The sequence below is a fragment of the Melospiza melodia genome, chromosome 2 (genome assembly GCF_035770615.1).
Source record: "Melospiza melodia melodia isolate bMelMel2 chromosome 2, bMelMel2.pri, whole genome shotgun sequence".
In the NCBI taxonomy this organism is placed as follows: Eukaryota; Metazoa; Chordata; class Aves; order Passeriformes; family Passerellidae; genus Melospiza; species Melospiza melodia.
In genome coordinates, this window is record NC_086195.1 from 127,105,938 (window position 1) to 127,130,527 (window position 24,590).

Sequence of the window (24,590 nt, forward strand, 5' to 3'; positions counted from 1 at the left end):
TACATGCTTGGCTGAAACAGCAATTGCATAAGCACCTTCTAGTGCCAATGAAGAGAGGCACCTCAACAGGAAAATTGGCCAGAAACATACCCTGAGAAATTCAGGTTATTCAGCCAGCAAAACCCATCTCATCCTGGTATACACAGACAACTGTGTATGCTAGTCTCCTAAAATAAATCAGGAAACAAAGATGTGGAAATGCAGGCCAAAATGCAAAGGGAATACTGTGTCCCAGTAAGAAGACACATAGCATTGAGGAAAAAAAACCAACAAGTATACATTTGGAAATACAGACAGCTCTGCTATCAAGCAGAGTAAGCAGCCAGTGATAGAAATAGTGAAACTTAATTTCACTAGTAACTACACAAGGCAGACACTGCCATTACATCTTATAAACAAGAACCTTGTTAAATAGATATTTTCTTGGGGGAAACCACATAAGCAAGGTAAAGGATTTTCCCAAATGAAACAGACTGTAGAGAAGGAAAGAAGCTTCTAGGTCTTACTACTCTTTCCCCAATCCTACCCATCACAAGAACAAAGCTAACAACTACTCCAGGACTGTGATGCTGATTCTGAGAGCAGACACATCTATTTCATCAAACCAGTGCCTTCTTGTATGAATAGTCCATTACAGATCAATGTCACATGAGAAAGCCTGTGGAAAGGGCTGCTCACAAGCCAGATGCTGGGAATCTGTTTGAGTACATTTGTCAATAACTTGCAATTACAGAAAACCAGAAGATCTGGCAGATGTTGGTCTTCTAAGTCCATGTGATGTCTGTAACACTATAAACTGATCACCTTCCCAAGACTACAATCCCTCTTAGACATGAACAACTGCAAGTAAGGGCAGTAGCTGATCCCTTGAGTGGCTGCACTGCTTTTTAAATCCTAGTACTAGGTTATGATTTTGGGAAGCTACGTCTCAATTCCACAGCTCCTGCTACTTCAGACTCTGTTGGGCACTTACCCTTTCACCACCTTCATTCAACACTGACATGATGGGGCAGCATGGAGAACATAAACCTTCCTGAGTTCCAGTTTAGAGCATGTCTGTAGTGCCCTGCAGTACTAGTGCCAGCTCACAGATCAGTGTCCCACCTTCTCTTCCAGAATCCATAGATAAATGTCAAACTTTCAAGTAAAGTTACTGCAACAGAATCTGTAAACTGTTCCCATATTAGAAGAGAAACATACATTATGGCATCATCATTTTCATACATTCACAATTTCTTCCTGACTTTTTTTTCCTCAGTAATAAGTTAAAAAGAAATAAGTTATAAAAAGGCCTTAATGAAACAACAATCTAAAAAAAGTCTCTGACACAAACTCCTGACCAAGGCTTCATGCTAACTAAAAGTATCAGAAGTACTGAAAAGGAAAACTGACCTGAAATAGATCAGTCAGTCACAGTGGAAATCAAAATCACACAGGAGCAACAAGGACAGTGATTAAGCTACCAAAACAGGATGCCCAAAGGGCCTGGCTAGGGTCTGGAAGTAGTTAATGACTATAAGCACTCAGAATGAAATCATCTCCTTCCCAATGGCTGAAATGAGTAGTGACACAATAAATGTTTTAAGGCTCAGATTAAACCAGTTCCTAGGAAAGAGGAAGTTGATATATTCAGGAAATTTTCAACTAGGTTTCAAATGTTACAAAGGGAGAATCTACTTCTGGCATACTTGAATTGTAGATTTATTTTCTAAAATTAAAAAAAAGTACACATCAGCTAAACTGTGAACATCTCCATACTCTTACCTAAAAACACAGGAAGGATGGCTTGCCACAACTGATTTCAGATGCCTTCTGTCTAGATTCATGTTCTGCCAACATTTCTCAGCTAATTTCTGAAGTATCAGCTTAGTTTCAAATGTATGGAGAGATGAAGAGAGGCCTATACAATGAAGCAAAAAGCTTAATTTATATATTGAAAATTTTTGAGAGAAATAAAAAAACAAACCTAGGAAAACCTGTTTCCATAATAGGGATTGTTACCTGCAATCCAAACCTCCATTTGCAAGTGCAAGTACCACAGGCACACAGTAGGATTGCTGAGGCAGACTTGACTCAGAACAGCAGTGCTCAGAGACACAGGCATGCCCAGAGCAAGAGCTGGAGGTGGGTGAAAGGAGGCATCTTATTGCAAAAGATTTCCTACTACATGAGGTTATCATCGCCCTCCTAAAATAGTCTGCTGGCTGTTTTACTACACTACCACGTGCTCCAACCACAATTTAAATGCCATCACATGCTCACATTTCATCTGGAACAAATGTGCGCAGCCAAGTGATCAGATGATGCAGGGATCCAGCATCAATGGAGAATGAACCACAGGCAGAGCATGAGCCAGAAGCACAGACCCACTGACCCTCAAGTGTGCTTATTTCCCCCACTGCTTATCAGCTGGGGAGTCTCTCTTTGCTGTGTGCACACATACTTTTTAAAATAAACATATTAACAAAAGAAACAGGAAAAACCTTAACATTAAGTATGTACTAGTAGCCAAAGAAAAAAGACTGAGGGAGAATTGATATTCTGATAACAGTCAGAATTTGACTAAGTGGGATTAAACACAGGTTAAAAAAAAGTGGGAGAGGGGAATAAAGATAAAGAAATGCAAGAATTAAAGGGGAAAAAACCCCACATGTTACACCCTTCTGGTAAGAAGGGATTTAATCAAAAATCTCAATTGCTTCCTTAATACACTGTGGAAAGTGCAAAAAATTAAGAAAAAAGGCTTATTCAATTTTCATATAGCTTGTTGAAACTTTCATTTAATTTAGAATCACAAAACGGAAAAGAAGTAATTCTCAAGCAGTTAGCAGAAATGAACAAGCCCCAAAACCAACACTTCAGGTTTCAACTGCAGTAAATTAATTTCAATACTTCCCTTTTAAAAACTGATTGAAGAACACAGAGCTGTAGGCAAATCCCTGCGCTACAGCTCCTCCCCAGCACATCCTTTTCCCTCCCTAGGTAACCATTATGACTCCAGCCAGAACAAATTATTTTTAAAAAGGGGCCTAGGGCTGGATCTCTCCCTCTCTCCCAGGTACCTGCAACAATGCGATCCAGCATCCTTCACCATTTATTGACACCCATTTTGAAGGAGCAGGCACAGGACTTTATGCAGGGAGCAGGGACAAGCCTGACCTCTCCCTGCTGCAGGGACCAGCCCCTGCTGCTGTGGCAGGGCTGGTGGAGCTGTCTGGGCAGCCCTGGGGCCCGGTGTCTTTGGCCAAGGAAGAGAGGAAACAAACCAAAGCCAATTTACAGCAACAGCCTGTAAGGTGAGGGCATCCAGCAGCTGCCAGGCCGGCAGACAAGTCATCTCTCTGAAGGACCAGGCAGACACCTCAGGGAGGGACATGCAGCACGTGTCTAGGTAAAACCATTCCTGCTCTGGATCTGCAAGCCCACAGGTCGGTGCAAAATTTCAGGAATAAAATCTCCCAGACCTTCTCTCACACCACCTTATATACTTTTCACTCGGGGAGGCCATTAAAGTGGACTCACAGAAAACTAATCCAGCAAGTAGAAAGCTTGCTGCAAATTAGCTAAACCAGTCCAGTATCAGACAAGACCAGCACTTGAGCCATGGGAGAGAAATATCCCATCTGCCACGGGGACAAAAAAAAAAAAAAACAAAAAAAAAAAAAAAAAAAAAAAAAACAAAACTCCCCCCCCCCCCCAAAAAAAAAAAAAAAGCGCCAAACAGTTAGCTACACTCCAGCCACAGCAAATCATCCATCATTCAGTAGTAAGTTTCTGTAATTTACTCTTAACATTTATGGGAATATCTATAAAAATTTAAACTTAACATTTATGGGAATATCTATAAAAATTTCCACATTCCAAACTAATAACAGATGCCCTCTAGCAGGTTACAAGCAACCACAAAAATTCAATCCACACCAATTCTACTTATTCATAGTCATGCCCGGGAATTCAATTGGAAAGAAATAAAGATAACTTCCTTTAAGAAATTACCTATTGCTAGAATTTGACAGTTCTGATTCATCAGGTGATACACTATATGATGGGCTTGGGTAGCCAAGCTGACAAGGGCAGCTAGAGGTGACACTGTGAGCAGTCAGGCCCAACAGTTTATCTTAATTCCTCCTTAACAATCTCATCTCCACAGTCCAGGTTCTCCCAGCCTCATCACCTCCCCCACTGCAGATACCTTAACTTCAATGCCCTCTCCAAAACACAACCACTCCCACTGCACCTTCACAGAAGAGAGTCCCCACTCCAGCCTCTCACTGGCAGCACACACTGCCTCACCAGGGCTGCCTGGGCCCTGATCCAGCATCCTGACCCAGAAAGCACATCCTGGCTTTCCTATAGCCATCCACTGAACACAGCAAGCCTCAGCCACCATCAGATCAATGGCAACCATACAGAGACATCCTCATCCTGTCACCCAAATGCAGGCACCCAATGCTGAGGAGTCCAGGCCAGTGGTGGTTCCTGCCCTGTATGGTCAGGAATGTGTCTGTCCACAGGCACTAGAGCTTGCAATCTGGTGCAAGACTCAGGTATGCTACCTTGTCCTTTTGCAAGTTACACCAGTTCAGTGACTGGCCAAGATGGCTTTGGTGTGAGCCCTTTTGGTAATTTAAGTGATGCTCCTTGACAGCAAGGATTTCTAGCAGAGGGCCACACACTCCTCCAAGCAGCAGCTAGGGATGCCATCTGTGGAACCAGGACAAGCACTGAAGAAAAATCAGTGAGCCTATTCAGGCCCAAAACCTGCATCTCAGATTAGCCAATAAGGAAGAATACAGAAAGGCAAATATGATACAGTAATACTTCATCAAGGTTTTTTCCAACCATTTGTCTCAGGGACTATATGCATCTAAAGGTCTTAAATGGATTTTTTAGATTGCTATAGTCACTTCATAAGTAATGCAACTTCAACTTCTACAAAAACCACAGAAATCATTTGCACAACTTAGTTACAGGGTGAAGAATCACTTCCTTTCATTTGTTATGACCTTGCAATTGCTTGGTTTTTTCTGAGTAACCCTTAGCTCCTGTGCAAAGAGAAATAGAAAATAACCTTTCTACTTTCTCCATGCTGCCTGCTACCAAGATCCTATTGATCTCACATATTCATCTCTTCTGTTGACAGAAGACTCAACTTATCTGCACCTCACACAGACTCAATTCCTTCATTTTCTTGTAACAAGTTCTGTTAAGTCTTGAAATGGCAGACTATTCCATTTCCTTTAAATATAGCATTTCTCCCAGGCACTGCTGTAAATATAATTCATCTTGATGCTAGAATTCACAGAATAGTGAGTGACCAAGCACAGCATGTTTGTGATTTGCCAGGACTCCATGACACCTGTCAGTAAAAGAACTCGGACACTAAATTGAAATTTTAACTACAGGGAGCAACATAATACTTGGCACAGCCTCAGCAGCAGAGGAATGGAAGGCAGAAAATATGAATCAAGCCTTTAAAGATTAAGGAAGGAAAGAATGGAAGAAGTCCAGAGATCTATAGACCAGTAAAGCATATGCCTAAGCTTAAAAGATGTAACAGAAAAAAGAAAACAGAATTGGTGAGGTTGGCATAAATAGAGAAATAGAAAAGAATTAACATGGCCTTGGTAGAAGGAAGGAGCCTTTCCAAAATGCTTCTATGCATCTTAAAGCAATTAGCCAAACATAGGGCAGATAACACATCATATCTGAATATCCTTTGAAAAGACAACACAACAAGGATTGGTTTTATTTTAAACAAAGGTCATTTGAGCTAGGAGATTCTTCTTGAGGATTCAGAAGTGCTACAGAAGAAACAAACAACAGTATGCAAACAACTGGGTTTCACCATGAATGGAGTACCAAAAGTGACCAATACAGATCCAAATTGGGAGCCACATTACTCAACACAATGTACCTGCAATTTCACACATGGCATGGAGAGAGAACTTTAATGAGAATGAAATTATTTGAATTAATCAAAACTTGAACTCACAGAGCAGCCACCATACAATGTATCAACAGCCAAACATTAAAGCAAGGGGCAAAATCCAGTGCCAACAAATGCAAATCTACCCCAAGGCAAAACAATAGGAAAAAAAAAAACCCAAAAAACCAAAAAAAAAAACCAAAAAAAACCAAGCTCCATCATTATACCTGCACAAAAATGAGTTCTCAATCAGCTATTTACACTGACAGGTAAAAGATGACGTTAAGGTAACAACCTCAGGTCATTAATCAGCCAAGTCATGGAGTCCAAGAAAAACAATACTGGAAAGTTAAAGGCAACAAACTGACTTCTTACTCTTTCTATAGCCTTAACACAGCTGTGATCCACTGTGATACTACAAAACAAGAAGGGGTACAGAGATGCAAACTGTTTAAACCAACTAAATTACTGCAATGACATTCACATGAGGAAAAAGTGAACCGAATGTGTTCATCTTGGAAAGAGACAGGATGTAGGGCAGCACCCTAATGCCATGAACTCACATATAGCATGGAGAACATCTGACACAAAAAAAAAGGCACCCACTGCCACCAGCTGCAGCAGCTGAACAAACAAAAGGAAAATATAAAATGCATAATTTAGACATGGAATTTACAGCCATAGGATGCTGTGAAGGTAAAGAGAGCTCAAAGCAGCATTAGAAAGCTATTTAAATAAGCCACAGAAGGAGTTTTACTGTGCTGTTAAATATATTGGGATACATCCCTGACTCCAAAAGGAGCTCCTCTGCTAAGAACTGTCAGAAGCTGGAAAGATTTAACAGCAGCTATCTTGCTCTATTTTTACCAGCTTGTATGGGTTTTTTAACTTTTCTTCCAGGCAACTACGACAGACCTGCATCTCACAAGATAAGGTAAGCTAGCCTTTGATCTGAACTTGCACAGTTATCCTTAGGTCATTGAAGGCAGCAAGACTATTTCTACATTTTTAATGTCCAAAACCAAGCTAGGTTAAAAGTTTTTTATGCTAGTGTAGTTAAAACAAAAACTCTTCTGTAAAACACTGCTTGAATAACAGCAATTTGCATTTATTTCCCAAATTCTCAAAACTGTGCATCAAATTTTGCTTCACAATTATTACAGGATTTTAAAGTTGAGCCAAGCAATTAAATAGTCATATTGGAAGACACAGAAACATTCTGAGAGCAGTTACCCCTGAGAAGACTGAGAGAACATTGTACCCAGCTCAGTCTAACTGTGCCCTGTTACCCCAATGGCCAGTGCTGACTCCACAGGTGTGCCCCCCACACCTCTCCAGTGTGGGATCTAGTCACAGGTCACAGAATCATGGGGTGAGTCACACAAAGTGGCAGGGCTGTGTCTAAGACTATTGGGACTATGTGGTTTACCCAATTTCACAGTAGCAGTCCATGGCCACAGCAAAAGATGTGCAGCAAACCTTGTTCACCACCAAGAGGGGCAAACACTGTAATGCTACTACCACTAAATGCACCCCCTAAACACCAACACAACTTTGCACCACTTCAAAATTAACTAGCAATCATGTCTAACCTTAAATGACTGCTAGGAGATTAGCAAAAAGAAACAGCTTCAAATATCAGTACAGCAATATGTTAAAGTTATGGCACAGAAGTAGCAATTTGTTATAAAAATTTTATGTGATACATTAACACATGAGAGTTTTGTCCCCACTTAATCTTTGCTATTTAAATACCACAAAAAAGTCAGCCTTAGTCTAGAAGAACAAGTCATGGATTATTATACTGACCCATCTTCACAGCTGATACTGTGGAGTTGAAGTTTATACTAATGGGACTTCTGTGGGAGGCTCACAATTTTCTAATAAGCAAAGTCAAGTTTGCTGAGTTAACAATGAGGCTTCAAGTACAACTGAAACCCCTACAGGGAAGCATTTAAAACTGAAACTATGATTTACATAATGCTTTCAGATAAAAGTACACCAACCAAACCTCATGGATCTACAGCATCCTCAGAAACACAATTCATCACTGTAAAGCCATAAACGGCTGTAACACTAGCATTTAGCACAAGTCTCAGAAAAAGCCAAACTAAGAGCATATATAAACCCTTTTTAGATTATTTTTTCCATTACACTCCTCAAAAATCCCATGTAAAATTCCTGCTGAGATCACTAATGTGACTAACATCAGTCTCAAGATGTCAACCTCTTAGCTGTGACACCAAAGCAGAGATCCAGTTATTTCCAGAGTCATGCAGCACTGGAAATCTAACTTCTACAAGACATGCAGACTGCAAACCATTCTGATTTACTAACACAGAATATGCCAATGCAATGAAATAGAAAAGCAAAAAGTTGTTCATTAAAAGCCTCAAAGGTGCTCTGTGTGTGCCAGAAGGAAGCATCACATCCTGTGTGATAACAGAGTACAATGTGCCATTCTAGAAACAGGTTAAAAAGTCAAACAAATCTTTCCAACTGGATGCTCCAGAAGTATTAAGAAATGCAAAGACATGGTTCTAACAAAGTGGAACTGCTTAAAAATCTTCAGCAGTTATCTCAAAATGGTACTGCCAGCAACTTATCTTTATGGATGGCATCATCAAGAAAGTGACTTGTGTTCCAAAAAAAACAAACACCAAAAAAATCATCTTATGTGGGTGAGAAACCCTTTCATATACACTGCAAGAAACAATGCAAGGCAAACAAAGCACAAGTCAGGACAATACTGAAGTTTTCCAACAGATCACAACTCCTAGTGAACAGTATCAAGAGAACACTCTTTTTAACCCCTAATTAGTAACAGTAGCTCTGGAAATCAACATACATTTTTTATTTAAATCTGACACAAAGGATCTATTAAAAGTACTTCTCACTTGTTAAGCACTGACTGAATATGCTTGCTCTGTACTATCAATCAGGCAGAATTTGTTTTGCCAAGCCTTTGCCAGGCTTCTAGAAGAGCCTGCCCTATTTTGCACTGATTGGACTGTTGCTCAATACAACACACCTGATAAAACAATACACATACACTGTACAGGTACAGTACATACTCCTCATATTTGTGCCCTGCAACAAAATTAGTTTTAGTGTACCCCAACAATAAATATCCCATCCACCCATGAAGACTGTGCTCAAAGCTTGCAGCAGTGGTTTCCACACTACCTTTTACAAATAATTCCTTTCAGACAGACACTCAAACCATAACCCCAAACTTGATGCCACCTTTTAAAATGGAGTTAAGCCACAATGCAATACTTGGATTTTACCAAAGCAATTCAAGTCCTGCTTCATGGCAATTCACCCCCCTAAACTCATGATTCTAGTGCTTTCTGAATAATTTAATTTACAAGTACTAAAAGCCACTGGGTCTTCCAACATAAGACTGTCTCCTTCCAGTACCACCTGCCACCCCAACTAATGGCCAAGATGTTCTGTCAAAAACTCTTCCAGCCATGAGAGCAGGTGAACAGCCATGTTTCTTCCAAGTTGCTTGAGAGCAAGTTCTCTGAATGTCAAACAAGCCACAGCTCACTGTCTGTGAGGAGGCTGCATCTGCTTGCATAAATTCCCTCAGAGAGGCTTTTTAAAGGGCAGGAAAACAAAGGAGGAGAGAGTTTCATGCTGTGATTTCACATCCTTCATTAACTCACAAGAAGGGCACCCAAGGCTTCCTCTTCTGGACTACAAAGCCTCCCTATTCTACAGAAGAAAAAGAAATGCACAATGATGAAAAAGTCGCCTGTAATATTAAAACCAGGATTATTTCAAACAAACCTCAGTATATCTCACTTCAAGTACCACCACAGTTACCTGAGGGTAGACACTGCCATAAAATATAATTATTTCCCTTGGGTCATTTATCTAGTGAAACTATTAGTATTCAGTAGGTAGTGAGGACGCTCCTTGATTAGACCTGCCTTAACTACTACCAAGAACAGACTAAACTTGACAGCAATTACAAGCACCAATTAGATAGAACTCTATCCAGCTTCAGCACTTCCAGTAATGAAGTAAAACAAGTAAGACCCCATCTGAAGGGCTGAGCATGTTAAAGTCAGTTGAAATCTCTTATGAGGCACAAGCAGAGGTCTGACAAGCTTTACCTCCAAGAGAAAGCAACTGCCCAGTTCACACCATGTAAAACAAAAGCCACATCCAGAAATGAGGAGGGGGAGCATGCCAAAGAATGACACTGCCAGGAATAAGTTTTACCTAAATTTAGGACAGCATTTTTCAGCTGTCTAGGTCAAGGCTGTCTTCTTTTGCATCCCTAAAGACTTGATCCCACCCCCCACAGGTTATCCTCTGGAGAGCCTTCTGTTGTTGACTATAACAGGAAGCCTCTCCATAGCCAGAGACGGAGCTGAAGCCGAGGGGAGGAAAGGATAGTGTTACAGACACCTGCAGCCTCTGCAAAACCCACTTGCTTTAACTACACACTCAGCTACAAAGTTGCACTCTCCCTTTCCCACTAGTTTTTGAGCCCATCACCCCCTTTGCTGTAACAAATTGAATTGGCTGAAAACTAAATCAATCCAGGTTTTTTCCCGGAATAGTTCTCAGCGTTTCAAGCACCTGACCATCACCACAGAGAATCTACAGAAAGCAACAGACAGAAAAATACTTGTCTCTTTGGCCAGAAACAGCACTGTCCTTGGAAACATCAGAAATCAAGGTTAGACAGCTGATGCTAAGCTAGGAATGACAGGAATGAGGAAACAGAGGCAAATCACCTAGGAAAACATTGCAGAAAGGAAGATTAGAACTCAAAACACAAGTGGAAAAACAGAGCCAACAAGAAAGAGAGAATGGGAGAGGAGAAACAAACAGTTGCTAAGAACTTGGTGTAGAAGCCAAGTCATATCATCCCTCTGCTATCAACACTTAGAAAACAGCAGCTGAGAACATGCCAGCTCAACACAAAGCAGAAACCTGAGCTCACCACCACTGGCAGATAAGCTGACAGCTCAGGTGCAGAGGCTGAGATGGAGACACAGACACACATCTCCCACACATCACCAAGCTGCCACAGAACTTTCTTTCTCCCTACTTTTTTTCAAGCCTAGGATCACCTAAAGATGATCTACATGTTCACTGCACAATAATCTATCCCCACATTTTGTGCCAGCCCCAGCTCCCTCCTGACCTCCACAAGGTGAGTTTGGTAGGAAAGCAAGCAGGTTAGCAGGGTTATTTCTACCAGCTGACTTCCTGCACCATTTCACCTTGGAGCCTGCCAAGCACCCATGCCAGACAATGGATGGGCAAGAAATAGGTAAGTGATGGCATGTGTCACTGCTGCTCCACTGCCTCAAGGGTTTCTCTACCCTAGGAGCACAGCCTGGCTTCAGCCTGCTCTGCGTCTGCTCCGCGCTCACAGCTCCAGCTGAGGCCCAAACCAGAGACACCCAAGGCTGCACCTCGAACACCACAGAACAAGGCTAATACCACTCCTTCAGAAACCAAACCAAATAAAAAGTACTGTGGAAAGCGCTACATTCATACAGCACCTACTAATTCTGCCTCCAAACTCATACTTAAATCCAAGTCTGAGACCATCCAATGAATAAAGGAAGAGCAATGAACAGCTTTCCAGCTGGAACCAGGCAATGTTCCTAGAAAAAACCTGAGCAATTACCTGTTTAGCAAAATGCACATACAGAGAGGGCCCAATAACACTTTATGGGTTTGGTATAGCAATTTAGTAAGTAACATCCCCATCAAAAATGGACTTGAGGGTGGTGTGGTGTGCAAAAGTTAAGCATACAGTTGTTCCAGTCTTACAATGCTTTTAAAATACAAGATAAGTATTCCACTTACCTATTTTAAACTGAAATAATACAAAAGCTGATTTATTTACACCTGTGCAAAACAACACCAAATTACAGTGTTTTGAGTGTGTCAATTGAAAACAACAAACTGCAGCATTCTAAGTTACAACAGTCTCTCACTTCTGCCTCAAAGTGTACTTTCCCAAGACCTGAGATTGTTTTGAGTGCTCTAAAGGCACATGTATATTCTTCTGCATTTGCTGAAAACAGCTATAAAGAAAATGAAATTAATTCCCTTAGTTTTGAATGCTATAGTGACATTTGAAATACCTCTAGCAAGAAATATTAACAAAAAAAAAAAATTAAGAGATAAGCCATCTTAATAAGCAAGTACAGGCAGGAAACAACTAGCTGACTGGCATTCTCAAAACTGCTGAGCCCTCCAAGCCAAGTAATTAACTTAGGCCATAAATAATACATAGATGTGGTCAATTTAACTATCAGCAGTTTACAATATCAAAGTCAGGTAATTACTACAACTTTTTATTTTAACAATGAAGAATTCTCTTTCAGTTTTACTGCCAAGTACAGAAAATAACTTTAGCTGCATTTATCCATGAAATTTATCTTTTGCAAAATGTTCATGTGACACCAGGATGAAGAACTAGCCTAAGGCAAAGGGTGTGAAAATGCATTTTCTTGTAATTTACTTTATGCTGCTCACAAGCCCACAGGGTGGATGGATTTAAATGGCCTATTCAAATAATGATTAGATTAGTATAGATTTACATCCTGTTCCATGTTTGTAATTCAAACACTTTCCTAAACCTTTGGCATCAATCTTTAGAGAAAAAAAAGTGAGCGATTACCGTATCTCCACACACTTAAATGCTTTAACATACATGATTTAAATGCTTTAGCAACAAAGACTATGATGAACTGTGTCATGATTTCTGCAGAGGCTTGCTTTTAGACAAAACAAGGTAATTATCTAAAATGTACATTGAGGACACTCTATGAAGCTAATAAACTTATAGAACATGCAAAAAAAAAGGGCATTTCAATGTGTTTTGAACAGAAAGCCAGTTAATTTAACAAGTAGGAATATTTGTGCCTGATGATTTAAAACCAAGTGCTTCCAGGCACTTTCTGCTAAGAGACTTAAGAATTCAGAACTGTCTTTTTCTTACTTCATTTCTATTCACTAAGTAAGTGAACACGTGGAGGGGGTGTGATAAATTCCACTCCCTCTCCCACTTTCTTTGCTTTGTACTGACTGAATGAACCTCAAAACACTTGAAGAATAGGCTGCTCCAGTTAAAAAGTATGTAAAGGTCTAATTATTTGATATCTATCTTTTGATTTGCTGACAAAAGAGGACATCCCAGACTCCTCCATTCTCCACTCAGTCCTCTGTGCCAACCACTCAACCAATTCAGTTCTGAGGGTCAGTCACAACTGGAAGAAAAATCTAATACACATATTGGCAGGGAAGCAATGAGCAATTTACTGGGAATCTCTCAGATCATCTAAAAACAAAGCAAAATGTATTTCTACTCCAATCTCTTTAGAAATAATCATGAAACACAATGTAAACTCACCCAGATTATGTAAAAATAGTACAAAGACAATACACACTTGCTGACAGAGTTCACAACTCTGTCAGGAAAGTAAAACATGGAACTGACTGATACCTTGCTGGGGTGCTTCCATTGCAGCTCACATTGATCTAAAGCAGTGTGCCCTCCTCTGCCATGCTCAGTCACTGCCAGGCAGGTGGGCAACAAGAAAACAGATATCCAGAGTTCCCATTAATGAAATTTTTCAGAGGGGAACTTAAAGAAGAGGGGAGGGGGAGGAAACAAGAGATAATTTAATTAAAGCTAGGGCAGTGGTTCAGTTTTCAGCAGTACTTGCCTAGGAGAACTGCTTTTGCTGACACTTCCAGCCAACAGTCTCCTAAAAACATCATGCAAAACAGCCCAGGGATTGCTGTGAAGCAAGAGTGGACATCACATGGAGAAGACTTGATCAGGCAGGAATTCTGCAAGTTATTTAACAAGAATATATCTGGCAAAAATTATTAAGCACATTATCACCATATTATCACTAAACATCACTAGGCCTCTCTCTGATAAGTCTTCTATCCTCCTCAGGAAAAACATGTCATGGTAGGGGATAGAAAATAAGAGTGGAGAGCATGGGAATATTTTTAAATCTAGATATTAAAAAAAATATGACTCAGCACCAGCAGGAGAGGATCTGTGAAGATGCCCTTACATCAGCTAGTAATAAATTGCATTTGTTTTGAATTCCCCCACCTCTAGTTTTTCCTTTATCATTTCACAGCCTAAGGCAACTGCACCACTACCTTTTATAGGGCTGCTGAAGCAAGCAGCATTGAGGGTTTGTGTCAAAGGAGCTTGGCTCAGTATTTAATGTTTTATTTGTAAACTGGACTCAAAAGCAACTGCTACTTAACAGTTTCTAAACACTCCATTCAAAGAAGTGTGGCCAACAACAGTCAAAAAACTGGAAGAAGCCTAGGACTTCAGCTGAAGTTTGGGAAAAAAGAATTAATCAGGGTTTCATCTGCTAAACATGAACCTCCAGCCCAGGGCTGCAGAAAGCAAAGGGTACCCCAAGAATGCTTCACCCTCTCCCTGTTGGCCCCAAAAGTAAGGACACACAAAGCTGCCAGCAGAGCTGCCAGCAGGGCAGAGCCGCCTCCGGCCAGCACTCGAGCAGAAGCCCTGCAGCAGAAGGAAAACCCCTCTGCTTTCCAAGGCACAGTGCTCAGGCTCCTGTATCTACACTTGGCCCACAAGATGGCACTGACAGAAAAACTTTGCTCCCTCTTATTCCCTCTGTGCCTGCCTCTCTCTGTCACCAGGCTCGCCACTGGCCCTGGACTGACTCAGAGAAGGACTGCCACCTACTGAAAACACCACATCATTTCCCACATAGCTGAGTCTCCCTCCTCACCTGCCCCCGGCTACCCAACCAGCTGGATCCTGCTGGCTTCATCCCAGAGGAAGAGTAAGAGGCACACAGCTCAAGGCAGCTTTTTTTCTACAATTTTCCCCATGACCTAGAGTTTTTCAGTATTTCCTGAAAAACAAAAAGACCTGGGAAAAGCTAGAAGTGTCAAAAAACCATGCTGCTCTTCACACAAACTGCAGCTCTCAGTAATACTGACAGGACCAGCCCAGTATCTGATGAAACATCTAAACACAGTTAACTAGAGAGAAATAGAGGGCTCAAGCTGAAACATGCAAGTGCTAGAGCCATTTGGGTATTCAGCTGAGCACAATAAGATAACTCCCCTTAAGGAAATTGAGAAATCACCATATTCTAATATTTCTTTTCCTTTTAATTAGAGCAAGGTGCTTTTCCCTGCTCCTCAACACCATCTTTCAAAATCAAGCCTGTGAAAACTCCTCTCCACTGCAGAATGCATATCACCTTTCCCACAAATGCCAGAATATTTACATGCAAGCAGAAGTCAGGAACGGTTGCAAAGCTGGAAGCACTTAAGAAATCAGAGCAACTCACAAAACACCTAGATTTGCTACTCCACAATTTACAGATAACTGAAGTGATTTATATCAACTCTTCAGTTCAAAGAAAAATCAAAATATTCTGGCGAGATGATGGCAAATAAAAGCAACAGTCTGCTTTGCCAGGATGGACTCTTCTGCACAGTCCTTATCTGAGGTAAGGTTCAAAGCAACTGCTCTGCCAGAATTCCTCCCTTGCCAAAATGATGCAACACAGTCATTGTCACAAGAGGAGAAAGTTTTCCAGGTTCCTGATGAGACTGAGCACTGTTATCTCACACACTGCAGGATGCACTTCAGCTCTGAGGACCTTCTTAGTCCAAGTGCATACATTAAGAAAACATTTTATGTCATTAAGGTCTGCAGGTAAGAAAACCCAAGTTTTCTTCACACAATATACCACCAACTATAACCTATTTTGTATTCTTTTTTGCTTTCCTCTGTCACACACATGCTTGGGAAATAATCTGACACCTAATAACAATGGAACTGTGATCAGCATACACAATTGTAGTTGTACAGTGCAAGATTTATCTACATTTCTATTTTTAGTATGCTTACCATCTAAAAAAATCTCCTCAAAACTATTCAAGAGAAAAAGTGTATGTGTAGGGAGGGAGTCTGAGACCTTCTAAGTCCAACCTCACAAGGCACTCATAAAAACCACAACAGCAACTAACAAGACCATAGCCATCCTCTGGGAAGTAAAAAGGCAGGCAAGTCCTGACAGGAACAAGACCTGACTTCTGAAATGCACTTCTCTGCTGAGCACAGCAGGTGCCACACTGTGCCAATGCCATCTCCTACTGTCCCTGCTGCTCCCTTGCTGAGAGGGACAGAGCAGCTCACCTGCTCTCCTCCCAAGAGCTGCCTTCACACCCGGCATCCCCACCACCTCTGCACTGCTTGCTCCCTGCTCAGGGCTAATCAGAAGGGCCCCCCTTCCCTTCCCACAGCTCCCACCCTTCAGAAAACCAGCAGATGAGCCCCTCCTCACTGTGCTTCACAACAAAGGAGGGCACAAGAGGGCTAAAGAAATCAGAGGGCAAGAACTCCTCTGACACATCAGGAGAACTGCCTAAAAATCACAAAGCACACTCTTCTCCCTTTTTAAGCCTTAAGGACTCTGAAGTTCTGCTCAAAACCCTCCAACTCTCTCTACCCACCCTTTTCTCCCAGCTTTCCTAGTTACCACACCTTCCCTCAGATGATTAACTCCTATCAAAGAAGCAATCAAATCCTCTTGTGAAAACAGTCTGCTATATTTGAGCATAACACTGAAGTCTTCTGTGCATCCTCTATTAATAGTGCAATACATTTTAATTGCTAGATGAAGGTTCATTTTATTCTCAAGATCCAAAGAAACACCACAAATGAAGCAGTTACACAGAAGCCTCTCCCAAAGCACAGAGCAACTCATTTGCAAAACTGCTCTGAACAGATCTATCCCAGTGCTGTGGTTTGGCCAGGCAGGCAGCTGAACAGCACTGAGCCATTCACTCACTCATCCCCAGCCCACCCCCCAACAAATGGGATAGGGGACAGAATTGGACAGAAAGGTTAAATTCATAGGTTATGACAAAAGCAGTTTAATATGGCAGAAAAGGAAGAGAAAATAACAATGATAAGGGAGTATAGAAAAAATGTGATGCACAAGCACCTGTTGACCAGGGCCCAGCCAGCGGTCAGGAACAGCAGGTGGACACCCCTCAGTCACCCCCACCCAGTGTGAGTGCTGAGCATGACACCACACGGTGTGGGATGTCCCTCTGGTCAGCTGGGATCAGCTGTCCTGGCTGGGTCCCCTTCCAACCTCCTGTCCACCAATCTCCTCCCTGGCAGGACAGCACAAAAACCTAAACAGTCCTTGCTTTACTGTAAGCACTGCTCAGAAACAACAAAACAGTGAGTTACTAACATTATTCTCATTCTAAATCCAAAATTCAGCACTATACCAGCTTCTAGGAATAAAATTAACTCAATCTCAGCCTAAACTAGGAGGACTACTTAATGTTTACTGCAACTTGCCTTGTACATGCTGACCACCAAGACATGACTGAAACATTTTGGATGTATTCTGACACGTTAGACTCTCCCTCAAATTTGCTTCATGCAGCAAAGAAAGGAAATCTGCACCCATGATAGATCCATTGTGCCAGTCTCTATATGCACGCTGTCTTATATGTTTGTGTTCACAGTACCACAAATCAGGCAATACAAAAGAACTGGCAGGAATTAAAATATTCATGGTCTAATTCAAAATTTTAGAATTATTTTTTTACCTTGAAAGTACTGAACATAGACCTCAAGCAGCAAAAAAAAAAAAAAAAAAAAAAAAAAAAAAAAAACCAAAAAAACCATTAAAACAAATACTAGCACTATTTGTTACATTATTCATTACAAAGACACCCTTGTAATCCACTTTTGTTACTTGATAGCTTTCTTCTAAGTATCCACTTTTGTTACTTGATAGCTTTCTTCTAAGTCTTTTGAAATTATCGTGTATCAGGTGCCTTTGAACCTGTACCCCAGTAAGGAGCTTCATTCTTCTCTTTAATGAAAGCCACTGGACACACTTTATTCAGCAGGTGATAGCACAATATCATGCTACTGCTGATGCAACAAGCTCACACAAGATTAATTCTCACAGAAGGAGCAGGAAGGTTTAAGTGAAAAGGGAATCATGTAAGGATTTGAAAAGCTACCATGCACATTTGTGTTTCAGACTGGGTTTTACTAAGTAAAACTGTAACAGTTTCTGATACTACCATTCCTCCCTGCCCAATGCCATATGTTCCTGCCTCTGTGTCACCCTCTCAGCTAGCATGACATTATGCACAAATGGTATACAAGATGAGGAACTGGGTTAATATCAGAAAAAAAAATACTGTTTTTCCACCATTCTATCTGAAAGGCACCCTTAAAGTAGTATTCAAAGATTTCTCTTCCATAGGAATACAAAGGATTGATAAATACACGAAACACAGTCTCAGTCTTAGGCCTGCCACTCTGTCCATCATAAAAATTCTCTCTATCACAAGAAGCCATGCTTATGAAAATAACGTAAATAAGTTAAACAACAGCATCTCCCTGTCTTAAAAACACATTTACACATGAGAAAAAGGATAGAAACTAAGGGTGTGTGAGAGAGAGAGAGAAGCAGTCACATGTCAGAGATCTGTACATACAAGACAAGTTGCAGAGACACACAGCACTTTGCTGTAAGTGATATCTAAAATATATTCAGAATAGTTTAGTGAACAAGTAGAAATCAGAGTGGGAGTTGGGGGGAAGGAATACAGTAAACACATCTTAATTAAAAGGTACCACTTTTCCCCTTTGAAAAATATACCAATAAAATCTCTGCCTCGAAATAAAACTTCACAATGTGCAGTCCATAAGCAAAGAATGGTAACTCTAAAACATTAAAATTCTGGAAAATGTTTATGACATTTAAGAATCATGAAGGCATTTGGCAGCACACCTTCTGGGATAGAAAGACATTATGTTGGAATAAACCCAGGAGCAAATCTAAGGAATATTGTTCTTGACAAAATAAAGATCATAGTCTGAACAAGGGCTGAAAGGAAACGTAGATGATTTAATTTCTGTATCATCATCCTAAGACTGGCATGAAGGTCTTCAGTACTAGAAGCCTATTTATTCCTAATTCACCGACAAGTGAATGCCAGCCAAGTCCATCCACATTAGCAGCACTGCTCTACATCTTCCTTATACAAATAAGTCTTTGAGAGTGAACCAGCAGAACACCTTTCCAAGTCCACACTGGCAGTAGGATTGTAGCCATAATGATCTAAAGAAGTGGTCAAGGCTCAGGGGAAAGAAGCATCACCTCACAGATGAACTGCTGTGCTAGGTGTGGGTGTGAGGGAAGAAGACAGACAGGTTCCCTTGGTCCCCTACATTACCTGCTCTAACAGAGTGACACTGGCACCCCTCACAAACTTTTCCCCAAGGCTGGAGCTCCATTATAGCCATTTACAGGCATTTGTATATCTTGATTAAATCTTGAGTGCTATGAATTTTATTTTACAAATTTGCATGCAGTGTTCTGAACCTTAAGGGCAAATCCCTCTTGTTCAAGAGATTTTATAATACACATGCACAGGATCTCACACTGTGTAAGACTGCCAGGTTTGCTTCATTTCTTCTTTGGTTAGTTTATTATAGAAATAAACTCCTCGGCTTGGCATTGCTGCCTCTGTAATAAGATGACCACCCTTGAATCCTAGAGGCAAGCAGGTCTCTTAGCAGGTAGAGAAAGGGTTCTCAGATCCATGGCTTGCCTTTTTCCATTGAGCAGTTGCTAGCTCATCCATCAGTAAAGAAGTCAAAAAAACAAAATATTTTTGAGCTAAGAAACCTGTTAACATTCAGATAAGCAAGCATTAATCTTTTATTTTATGAAAGCCAGCAAAAAAAACCCTGCAAGATGCTACTTATGGAATTTGATCACACAGACTGTGGCATTGTTCACAGGATATGTCAAACATTCTGCCCTTTAAACAGCAGATACTAACATGGTTTTCCATTAACCTATTTTTGTTTATTATTCTACATTCAACTGCTCCCCCAACAAACTTCACTGCTGTTGAACTATACCATGATTTCTCCAGGGCAAATGCAAGCTGTCAAACAGCTCTGGTCATAGAACAAGAAAAGACAGCATTATATTCAGGAAGCTCAAGCTCCTTTGAAAGAAAACAAAACTAGAGTAACATGACACAGGCACAAGATAATCACAATGGCAAAACTTGCTAGGGCTCAGGTAGAAATAAGCCATCACTTTTTCATTTTTCTCTCCTTTGCAAGATTTCTGTGAAAGATATACCTGCAGTGAATTCCTTCTTACCTATACATATCCACCCACATTCTTCTAGAACTGAGCCCCTCAGGTACAATAAGTATCTAGGACCCTGTTTGGAAAAGCAGGTCATACTCCTCAGAAGGGAGTACAGTTAAATGTCTTCCCACCCAAAGAGACAACTGGGTGAGAAAACAGCCTTTAAAGCAAAAATAGCAAGAACAGTAGCTAACAAATATCCCATTTGCCTAAGGAAAAGGTGCACAGTAAGATGTGAACTGACAACACAAGTGGCTGTTGTACAGTCCCCTCCATCTATACAGACATTCAGCAACAGCACTGAAGGCTCAAAGTAGAATAAACTACTCAACACCACAATTATTCTAAGGATGCACTAATGGCTTTCAGAAGGGAAAAAATATGGAAATTCAGTCCCTGGTGGAGGTCTTAGGAACATTTTTTCATTAATGGGTCTCAGTTCCTTGTATCCGCATACAAGAAAACTGTGTTAAAAATAATTTTTAAAACCCAATATTTGCAGCACATTCCTCTGGTTATTTCTGGAATTATGCTTTGCTGTACAAAGATTGCTGCAAGCTCCAAATTAAGTATTCTCTTTTCTATGGAAAACTTAAATATCAAAAAATACTGGGGGGTGTGGGAAGGGAGCCATTGGTTTCCTCTGAGGAACAGCAATCCTCCTCATTAGAATTTGAAATACCCTTTCTGAATGTTTTATTATCTTTCTAACAACCCAACCTTACTGGGAAGCAAGAGGAAGAAAACAAGAACAACTTTTAGACAGCAGCACTTTTCCAAACCAACAGATTTTCTCATCTCTGCCCCTTATTTTACATGTAGGAAAGCAACCAAAGTTATCACATCCTCTAAAAAAGGGATCTGCAGATGAAAGCATCTCTAAGAAGCCATCTACTGCTGTGCAGCTTTCCATTAACCACAGCAGTTTATCAAATTCTCAACCAGGCTGTAACAAAGTCCCCTAAACTGGAGACCTACAGAGCTCCAGCAAGGCAAGGAGCTCTAAAATGGCTTCATAAAAACACACCACCACTGCTTCCAAGATGAGCTCAGATCTGGGAGCAAAAAGTGCTTGTGCAATGCTGATCTTGGGCTGACCAAACCACTACCACGCTTTCAGCAGGCTCACAAAATCACACACAAAGAAATCATCTGATCTAACTACATATAATTCACATTCAATGTAAGGCTCAAGCACAACCCTTATAAGTCAGAAAAATCTCCACATAAGGTGGAATACTTATTAGGAAAAGTACTACATTAGTGCACAGAATAATGTCACATCTCCCCACACCACCCTAGAGCTTCCTCTGATACCCATATTGTCCAAATGTTTCTAGTATCTAAGATACCAGATACACATCTAACCCTTTGTCAAATATCTGTACTCACCACTAACTCCTTGTTAGCTCATCTGCCCTCTCTGACAATATCCCCTAAAGTGGTTGCAGAGATGCTCCTCACACTCTGTGCTCAACACAATCCCTACCCCCTGGCTGAGGCTCAGGAAGCATTACACAGACCCTGCACAGGGAGCTGTGGCATCTCCCCAGTTCCCACGGTGAGGAAGGCTCAGATTCTCCAGGGCTGACTCACACCTTGTTAACAGAGGGAGGGGAAAGAGCCCAGGAGCAGCGGATGGCCAGGAGGCCCTGCCAGCTACTCCCTGGGTGAATCCAGGCTGCCATTGCTCTCATCTTTGGCCACAGTTAGGGGCTTGGAAAAATTAATGAGAAAACAACAGGGAACAGACAACGTACAAACCATAAATACACACACAAGAGCTCCACAAGCCCAAGCATTTGTGCCCCTTCTTGCCAGCTTCTGAACTCTCTGGTAGCTTGGGAGTAACTCCTGTTCCAACATGCTGAGCTGGAAGCCACTGCTGCCAGTTACCTCCACTAAGGAAAGGTGTTTCCGGCACTCTTGCTGAGAAGCCCCTGAGGCCAGGTTAACAATTTGACTATTCCCAAAGATACTCAGGCTCTCAGCAAAATTATCTTTTCTTTCAATCATTTTTCTTCGTTTTCTCGGCACCCCAAGGAAAAGAGCTGACAAAAGCTTTTTGCAACAAGAAGAGACAAAACTGTAACACTGTAACTATTCCCAGCCTGTCACAATTGCAATGGCTTCAAGCTTTGTGAGAGACCTGATAAAGGAAATTAGCAAAGGGGAGGAGACTATATTAATGCCATTTTCCCCCTCTTTAACATTTACAACACTCAATTTATTTCTGCATTGAGATCAGAAGTACCTCCTCCCCAGTTCATGAATATCTACCACCTGAAGTTCGGATCTGCTCACACCCATGAATGTTCAAAGCATGAAAAGCTCAATGTGGCCCTAGAAAAGACAAATGGGCGTGACAACTGTTTCAAAGCAAAAAGAATGCTTGACATAATGCACTGTTAACCCCAAAACCTGGTTTCTGAGTATTTCAGAACTTAATTTGGTTTTACTCCCAAGAAATTCTAAGGGATTTTCTATGTATTTGGCGGGGAAAAGGGAAGGAAGGTAAAAATGTAAGGGCTTACTCACAAGAGGAGTGCTAAAAGCAGTCTTAATTTCCATCTTTATCCATGAGGGAACCTCAGATAAAGGGCAAGTCCTGCAAGTATCATGTATTTCACTAATGGTACTTTGCTGTTTAGAGGCCTCAGGAAGGCAATCAGAGTCTTTTTTTAATGACATTCAGTTACTGCCTGGCAAAATCACAGGCAAGACCAGAGGTACCATAAGACCCTGTAAATTAATTAAGGCAACACTACATTAATTTAAGTCCAGAAGCAGAAGAAACCAATTTTTCCACCCAAAAAGAATGTCTCCAAGAACTGAAATGACAATACCTCTCACTTCCCAACGCAGAGAAGCTTAAACCTGTTTTTAATCTCATCAGTTTCTTCCCACACGCCGACATCAAGTAAACTCGACAGCAGTATGTACTTGCTATAGCTAAATATACCAGCAATATTCGAGAACCTAATTTGCAACCCTGCTAACACACGTTCGGAAAAGATGGCAGTTTGCAGGGCTTTTATGTAACGCAAATTTAAATAGAAGAAACAGCACCTGCCATTTTCTTCAATTAGCATTTCGCTCGGTTGTAGGCAACTTAATTTCTCTAAGCCGACCGCTGCGCTTCCAAAGCGATTCCACGAATAAAGCGGACACAATGTATACGCACCGAGAATTCACTCGGACGGAGCAGCAGCGGTTTTAAGCGCCCCGGGGCCAGGCAAACCCCGGCTCCGGCACTCGTGGCTGCAGTGACACAGGGACGGGGCGCGCCCTGCCCGAGCAGCGGCGCGGCCCTTCCACGGGCGGCCCTTCCCTTCCCTTCCCTCCACGGGCGCCCCTTCCCTTCCCTTCCCCGAGCGCTCCTTCCACGCGGTCCCTGCCGGGGCGCGGCCGCCACCGCGCCGCATCGGGCAGCGCCCCGGCAGCCCCGACTTCCCCGCAGCCCCCCGGGCCCGCAGCCAGGGGAGGGGCGGCCGCCACCATCTTGTCAGCCGCGTCCCCGGGCACAAAGGGAGGGCGAGAAACCCCCCGCCCCCGGGACCGAGCCGGGCGCCCCCAGCCCCGACTCACCTCCAGGCGCAGGGAAGCACCGCAGCCCCGCAGGAACTCGCGGATGTTGCTCAGGCACTCGCCCTCCGTCCGCGGCTCCGGGTACACCTGCAAGACAAGAGGCGGGCGGCTCAGCGCGGGGAGGAGACGGGACCGCGCCGCACCGGAGCGGCGTCCCCCACCCGCCGCTCCCCTCACCTCCCGCTCCCTCCGCAGGCAGCGGCGCCGATCGCTCCCACTGGAGGCTGTGAACCGGGAAGTAAACACGGAGCACAGGAAATGGCGTGCGAGGGCGGGGGGCGGCGGGCAGGAGCGCGGGCAGGGGTGCCCCGGCCAGGCGCGGTCGCGGGTTGCTCTGCCCCGGCGGGGCGGGCGGAGGGAGGAAGGGAGGGATGAGGGAGGCGCGGCCCCGCTCGGCCCGGCCCAGCCTCGCTCGGCCCAGCCCAGCCCAGCCCAGCCCCGCCCCGGCTGCGGGCGGGAGCGGTTGTGGGCCGCGCCGCACCGTGCTCCTGAATTTTTCAAATTGCTGCTGCACAGACCCCGGTGCCGTGGCGGGTTTGGCTGCAGGGCGAGCGCCCAGCGGGCAGCCGGGGACAGCCCCTGCTCGGGACAGGCACAACGCACCCGCCGCGGAACGCCGGTGCCGCCCCTGGGACTCGGCGGTGCCCTCGTTGTGGCTCCGGTCCACCCTTGGGTGTCGGTTTACTAAAGGGAAATATATCAGAAATGCTCCGAAGACCTCCGCGGGAATACCAGCGCCCGGAGTTAATAATCTACCAATTCCAGGGTCTGATGTTAACGACCTTTATCTGTGGTGTATTAAACAGCCCCTTCTCACCCCGGAGGAACAACAGCTTCACATAGAGGAAAACCGT

The 24,590-nt window shown here is 42.6% G+C and overlaps 1 protein-coding gene across 7 annotated transcripts in view; it reads right to left on the reverse strand.

The window, feature by feature from the left end:
- Positions 1 to 24,590, reverse strand: part of ARHGEF7 (Rho guanine nucleotide exchange factor 7) — a 116,381-nt gene that overhangs the window by 77,005 nt on the left and 14,786 nt on the right. For 5 of the 7 annotated variants that reach the window (XM_063149951.1, XM_063149949.1, XM_063149947.1 and 2 more), the window contains exon 2: positions 23,737 to 23,823. Coding sequence is in view for 4 of the 7 variants with exons in the window: in XM_063149949.1 (XP_063006019.1) it covers positions 23,737 to 23,823 (87 nt within the window). In the remaining 3 variants the exon portion in view is untranslated. Of the gene's footprint in view, positions 1 to 23,736; positions 23,824 to 23,913; positions 24,041 to 24,590 lie in introns of those variants that run through there. The other 2 variants (XM_063149953.1, XM_063149952.1) reach the window with 1 other exon arrangement.